Source organism: Podarcis liolepis (genome assembly GCF_965112155.1).
Source record: "Podarcis liolepis genome assembly, chromosome: 13".
Taxonomy (NCBI): Eukaryota; Metazoa; Chordata; class Lepidosauria; order Squamata; family Lacertidae; genus Podarcis; species Podarcis liolepis.
This window is the reverse complement of record NC_139573.1, coordinates 9,702,250-9,709,861: the sequence shown is the minus strand read 5'-3', so window position 1 is coordinate 9,709,861 and position 7,612 is coordinate 9,702,250. Positions and strand designations below refer to the sequence as shown.

Here is a 7,612-nt window from a genome sequence, read left to right as displayed (position 1 = left end):
TACACATTTTAGCAGCATTTTAACATTAAGACTATTTTCATATTTTAATTTATTTTTAATTATTTTAACCCTTTTATCAATATTCTTCCACTATCTCTTCATTGTTTGACTTAAACAATTTGGCAAAAATCCAACAGTCAACTTTTCTATATTTGAATATAAAGCGTATTTTTGAATATCTCTCTTACATTCATAAACATAAATATTTTTTTTTAAAAAAAGAACCCATCAAAAATTAGAAAATAAGAGAAAAGAGACAAAACAACAACAGCAACAAATGACTTCCTGAATGAGATAGGTTTGTGATAACTCTCTCTTCATATTGATGAAATTACAGTTCACTCATAACCCATGTTAGGATTTGTTGCAGTCAGCCAAGTAAGCTAAAAAAGAAAGATGGTGCACACACAAGAAAAAAATTCAGTATTGTTCTACTGTGTATGAAATAGGGAATAATATCGATGTTCGTGTATTGCCCCAATTCCCCTGGCATTAAGCCCAAAGACTTGTAGCTAAACATCTAATAATTTATATATAAAAATTATTTTTTGACACAGAGCCCAGATGTCTTGGGAATATGCCTAGAAGAGGGAAATGAGAAAAAGCAGGAGCTGAAGAAGAAGAAAAAGTAGATATTCTTTCAATACTGGACAAGATCAGAACATGGTATATTGATATTTATTTATGTCGGAAATCAAGCCTTTAACGGGAGTAACTGGCAGCACTCCCAGGCACCTGGCTTGGTCTCCTTTTGACCTCCCTGGCTGCATTCCCAGCAAGATCCAGGCTAGGTCACGATAGGCGATTCTTCTCAACGTGAGAAGATCACCCCCCCCCCTCCCTCCTGCACTCCCGGCAGGAAAAAGGAGATAGAAAAGTATTTACATGCTTTTATTTCTGTCTTTGAAGCATAACAGAAAACATGACTGCTCTCTTCAAGCTCCAGCAGTCGAGTGACAAACACCTCCTGTACTTCCTGTACAAGAGCAAGAGGAAGAGCTCATATTACACTCTGAGCGAATTCCGGTGCATTGCCCTGTGAGCTGACTGTCCCTCTGTTTCCCACGGACAGTCACAACATTCCCATTATGTTTACTTTTCAAGTTAGCAGTTCGCAGCTGCATTGCTTCTATATCGTAACATACTCCCCCATATGAATCAATGTGAGCTGTGAACAAAGCGTGATCCAGAGAAGAAAACAAACAGTTGTTATACATATAACAATCCCCTGTTGTTTCAGTTCCTCACTTGGAACTACCCACCACTGGTTTTCCCAGTGTACCTCTCTGGTTGTCTGACTTCCAAGGAATGAGTCCATCTGCCTTACCTTGGCTAGGGAATGTAGTGTTACGTTTAGCAACTCCCTGTTGTGTTTTTGTTTCTGACTTGGACACACCTTTAACCTCTCTTGAGTTGTCAACAATAGTAACACATGCAACAGCTGAGTTAGCAAACTCTTTGGAATACCTCTTGGGTGGTATGCCCTTTGTAACTCTCTCAGACCTGCGTAAGAGGTGTTGATCCTCTCTGCTCACTGGTTCAGTCTCAGGACTTTTTGGAGAACCAGTTCCTATAGTAAACAATGGTTCATCCATCACTTGTGAAGGTCTAGCCATTGTGTGAGATTTCCTCTCAATGACTGTGTCAACTGAGCTCTTCGAGCTATCACTGTCACTCTCAGTACCACTGTAATCAGTAAAATCATCATCATCATCTGAATTGTCCTCAGTGGGAAATGTGTGAACAATTACTCTCTCCTGTTCAGGAGCACTCTCTATAAATTTTGTGAGAGTCACCTGACCAGATTCAGACAAAATTACCCTGTAGATACCTTTTTCATAACCCACAAAAATGCCTCTGGCATTCTTTACTCCACCTGGAGCATCAGATTTCACATGAGATCCAAATACCTTAAAATGGGCAACAGAAGGTTTTCTATGGAACAGCTTCTCAAAAGGAGAACTTCCCAAATCTTTTGAAACCTTTCTCAACCAAGTGTAACAATAACACAATAAAGATTCCGCCCAATACTCATGTGGCAAATGTGAACTCAGCAATTGTGCCTTCATGCCATTTTGCAATTTTTTGTTCACTTGCACACAGACACTTTTGTTCCATGCTCCTGCAAAAACAGCAGTTTTGTGCCTTATGCCTTGCTTATCCAGGAAATCCTGAAAATCCTGTAAAAGAAAAACTGGCTTTTCATCTGTGAAAAGACAATTAATGTTAGCATCATGAACACTCTTAACCTTGTCACAAAACTCCTGAAACCTCGTTAAGCCTTCTTTTGGTCTCTGTAATATGTATATCCACACATAATGAGAGAAATAATCAATACACACAAGATAATATCTTGCATTGCCTCTAGATGGTGCTAGAGGACCAATCACATCAGCATGCACTCGCTGAAATGCTTTGGTAACTTTCGTTGCCTTCTGGACGTCCTTTGTCACACCTGCAAGAGAAATCATGTTAGACTCAGATGCAGTACAATTTATGCAATCACTTTGATCAAAAGTCAACAAATACAGTCCATCTTTCTCTCTGGCAGAAAGATACAGCTCTCCATCTTTGAAGATTTTGCAGCTTTCCTTATCATAGGACAAGACCAGTCCTTTCTTTGTGATCTGCGAAACACTCAGCAGATTGAACTTTAAATCAGGAACCAAATACACATTATTTATAGTCAAGTTCAGACTCTCCAGGTAAACAGTTCCAAACCCGGTCACTTCCAGCTCCTGGCCATTGGCCTGTTTCACAGTGAAGCTTTGCTTCTCAAACGTAGAAAACAGTTCTCGGCGCGATGTCATGTGTTGCGTCGCTCCAGTGTCCAAAACAAAAGCGTTTTCCGCCGAAAATGTGGCTTTTGTTGACAGCAATGCCTTTTCAGGTTTCACCTGGGACTTTGTACGACTTTTGCCTGACGCCTCAGGCTTTGCAGAGCTCCCCTTAGCTCCTTTCTGTTGATGTGGCTTCTTACAGTTCCGCTGAAGATGCCCAGTTTGCCCACAATTGTAAGAACGGACAATGTTCAAAGCAACAGCCTGTTCTTCACTAGCAATAGGAGTGGGGGGTGCCAGAACTCCAAGCTTCTCTCCCCCTGTCAGCGACATTTATTGCAGCAAGTCTGTCTCTCTCATTCAGAACCATGGAACAAATCCTCTTCACCATAAGATCAGCAGCAGGTAGAGAACCCAGTTGACTTGCAACTGTTTTATAAGTCCGATTAAGGCTGTTAATAATCATGAAGCAGAATATCTCTTCCTGAAGAGGGAAATTGCTTTGCGCCATCTGCTGGCGTAAGAATTTCATCTCTGTCAACTGCGCTTGCATATCTCCATCAGGCGCTAGCCTCATATTGGTCAGTTTTTCAAAATGCAGCAACGCTGAAGCACCAGCATCTCTTTGATGTATTCTACGCAGCGTTTCCCACATCTCATGCACATTTTCCAAACTCCCAATATGAACGAGTTGATCATCTGAGACACACAGAATTATGGCCTTGCTGGCTCTCACATTCTGTGAATGCCATGCTGGTGTTGGTGCAGCAGGGACGGGATTATCAATCACCCCAAAAATCCTCTGATTTTGAAGCAGGGCTTTCATCTTTACAGACCATGAGGAATAATTGTCATTAGTCAGTGGAGGTGGGTAAGGTAAGCCTCCCCCCTTCTTGGTATCCATTTTGAATCCAAGCCTCAGCTCTCACTCCCAAGCCTGTAAAATCCGAAAGTCTATTGGTTGTTTACTGCCTTGCACCTGGCAGGTAAACACAGGCTGCTTCGGACAGTCCTTTCAAGAGCAGTGAGATAACAGACAAAGAAATGCTGGAATTTTCCACCAGTGTTTTCCAGCCTCTCACAGAGTCCCAGCCTCACTTCCGTGTAGGCTAGTAAATTTCCACTTTACTTTTCAAAGCTAACTGGCTCAGAAAAGTACTGATGTCTCATTGCTTAGCAACTGGACTTGGCAGACCAGAAATATCAGAGCTTATCAATCCTAAGGAATGTGAAGAATTTGGCTCTTTCTCAGTGCTGTTCTTTATCCAAAAGCAGCTCTGTGAACCAGAGAAAAAATCTTTTTGCGTTCACTCTTACAGCCATCAAACATTCAGCATACCTTTAGGTTCCGTTGCTTGTAGCTTATCAGCAAAAACGCCTCCACCAGTGCTCAGCTGTCCTTGTAGCCTTCATCCGCATGCTATCATATCTTCCTTTATCTCCTTGCAGAGGATGAATACGATCCATCAACCTCTTTTGCTGCTTTCATGTAGCAGAACCATCGGCTCTCTGCTACCAGATGTTGGAAATCAAGCCTTTAACGGGAGTAACTGGCAACACTCCCAGGCACCCGGCTTGGTCTCCTTTTGACCTCCCTGGCTGCATTCCCAGCAAGATCCAGGCTAGGTCACGATAGGCGATTCTTCTCAACGTGAGAAGAACACACACACCCCGCACTCCCGGCAGAGAAAAGGAGATAGACAGAAATGTATTTACATGCTTTTATTTCTGTCTTTGAAGCATAACAGAAAACATGACTGCTCTCTTCAAGCTCCAGCAGTCAAGTGACAAACACCTCCTGTACTTCCTGTACAAGAGCAAGAGGAAGAGCTCATATTACACTCTGAGCTAATTCCGGTGCATTGCCCTGTGAGCTGACTGTCCCTCTGTTTCCCACGGACAGTCACAACATTCCCATCATGTTTACTTTTCAAGTTAGCAGTTCACAGCTGCATTGCTTCTATATCGTAACAATTTATTCATTCATTCATTCTTGCTAACAATCATTCACTATGATTTTATATATACTGGAAGCTACCCAGAATGGCTGGGGCAACCCAGTCAGATGGACAGGCAACAAATTATTATTATTAGTACTAGTAGTAGTAGTAAGTCAGCAGGCTTCCTTCTTTCATTTGTCATGGCCAGCACAAAGATTGTTTCAAGATTGTTAGGAGATTCAAATTTGTGAGTCTGATCCTTCACTTTAATACAAAAAGTTGCTGGAAAAGTCATGTAATAGTTTAACTCTGCACCCTGCACCCTATTCAGTCCATGAAATTAATTAAATCTCAGAAGAATAAACTCGGTGATGATTGTAGCATTTCCCATCTCCCTTTGTCCTGAAATAATAGCAAAATGTATGAAAACATCATAATTTGGTACATGAAAAAGGGCCAGCTTATCCTGGAAGCAGGATATAGTGTTATATTTGTGAGAACCATAAGGCAGTGGCAAGACTAACTGGGTTCCACTTCTTTATCTTAATTAGCTTTACTGGGCAGTGGAGCAGAACTCAGACATTGAGGGCATGAGGTCCATCTCCACAAAAGTATTCTGGGAATTGCTATAACACCATTTTCCTTCTCACAGATTTCCTTAGGGCTTCTTTGAAGTCTTTGTTCCGGATTGTGTAGATGAAAGGATTCAACATGGGAATGAGACTTGTGCGCACAAGAGATACCACTTTGTTGACTTGGGTGTCACCTTGGGTTGTAGGTCTCAGGTACATAAACATATCTGCCATGTAGAAGATGATAACAACAGTTAGATGAGAGGCACATGTGAAGAACGCCTTGGATCGGCCTGTGGCAGAAGACATCCGAATGATGGTGACTATGATGTATGTATAAGAAATTAATGAGATACCCAAGGAACCCCACATGAAAATAGCACCATAAATGAGACCTATCAGCTCCATCAAAGTTGTATCAGCACAGGCCAATTTCAAAACAGGCCCAACATCACAGAAATAATGATCAATGACATTTTGTCCACAATATGGGAAAGTCCAAACTACAGCTGATTGAGGGAAAATGATAACAAATCCACTAACCCAAGCCAACAAAGTCAGGAAGAGGCAGAGGTTGTTGGTCATAATGGTTTTATAGAGCAAAGGTTTGCAAATGGCTACATAGCGGTCAAAAGACATGAGGGTAAGAGTGATGAATTCAACAGACCCCATTGTGAAGACAACAAAACCTTGTAACATGCAACATGCAAAGGAAATGTTGGTTTTGCCCGAGAAGGCATTGACCAGCATCTTTGGGATCTCTGCTGTAGTGGAGCAGATCTCAGCTGTGGAGAAGTTGACGAGGAAGAAGTACATTGGAGTATGGAGCATGGACTCCATGCAAACAACTAAGATGATTAAGCTGTGTCCCGTTAAGGAGAGAAGATACATCAGTAGGAGAATGGTGTAAAATGCCATGTTCATTTCTTGAATTTCTCGAAATCCTAGAAGAATAAACTCAGTGACAAATGTTGCATTAGCCATCTCCACCGCTCCTTCCTTCTTTCCTGAAAGCATAGCAATAATATATGGGAACAGTATTATATTTAACTATTCATGGGAATAGTTGATATAAAAAGGGCAAACGACCCTGGTTAAGGGGGATGTATTTTATATTCTCCCCAGAAAGAAAATTCTGCAAAATTCACAGTATTGTCTGAACAGAAGCATATCGACTGGATTTGTAAAACTTCCAGATCTTTCAAGTAATAGTAAATACTTTGTCCTGCAATATATAATTAACAAACGGAATTCAGTTGACATTAAAGCAACCATTTATTATTATTATTATTATTATTATTATTATTATTATTATTATTACCACTACTACTACTACTACTTCAAAATTATGCTTCAGTATCATCATTAAATCACATTGGTATAATAGTGTCATTCAATCACAGCATTATAGCAGTCCCGATCTAATCAGAAAACTAATATATTGTTAAATAATCATGACCATATAAACAGGTATCATTAATCCACTTATTTTAAATCTATTAATAAAGGAAAAAGAAGAGCTTATAAAAATTAGCAAAAAAGGCAAAAAAGGAAAAATGCAAGCAAATATTCTTCTAATTCTTATTGGAGGATGGATGGCAGTTGACAGATTCAGGTTAAATCACGACAAGACAGAAGTACTGTTTTTTTGGGGGGGGCAGGGGGTCGGTGGGGAAGGGGGTCTCCCTCGTCCTGAATGAGGTAATTCATCAGTGAAACCCAGATCTCATTTGCACCACACAGTTAAAGAAGCAAAACCAATCCTTTGAATTGTAGGGTTCTTGGTTTTTTAAGAGTTCTGGGAGTTGTTAGAAGACCCCGATGCCCCTCACAAAGCTATAGCGCTTAGAGTGGTTGAACTCACAATCCCTCTTCCTAAGGAACTCTAAAGTCCAGGTATTAAATTTCTATTTGAGGGTGGAGAGAGAGCAGTAATAGAAACATCTTTAACAGCTCATACCATCCAACATTAGGAACAAAAGTGTGTTATACTACGACTACTTTTAAAATAGCGTGTTAGTGAGAACTGCATGCAAGAATGCGATGAATAGGTGAAACTGGGATGAAAAGTGACAATCTTTCATGGCAGTTTTAACCCACAAATTTCTGCAGAAGTGTTAAGAACTGAATTTCAGATTGGGGGGGGGGAATGAGAGAGGAGGAATCCATCCCTACCCTCAGTGCTGAAATTGAAAAATCCTTCAAGCCCTACTGTGAACAATAACAGTAGACAATAGAAAAGAAAATCAAATTTCGTAAGAGACTTCCCTTGAAAAATGAACTGTCTCCTCATCTTTGCAAATGAAAGGACTATTTTGCA

The 7,612-nt window shown here is 40.6% G+C and overlaps 1 protein-coding gene across 1 annotated transcript; it reads right to left on the bottom strand.

Moving 5' to 3' along the window:
• Window positions 1-5,346: 5,346 nt before the first annotated feature.
• On the bottom strand, window positions 5,347-6,276 carry LOC310692582 (olfactory receptor 6X1-like; the record flags this gene model as incomplete). The annotated part of the gene is made up of 1 exon (XM_083473525.1): window positions 5,347-6,276. One exon carries the CDS (start codon window positions 6,274-6,276, stop codon window positions 5,347-5,349), a length of 930 nt encoding a protein of 309 aa, XP_083329651.1.
• Window positions 6,277-7,612: the final 1,336 nt, after the last annotated feature.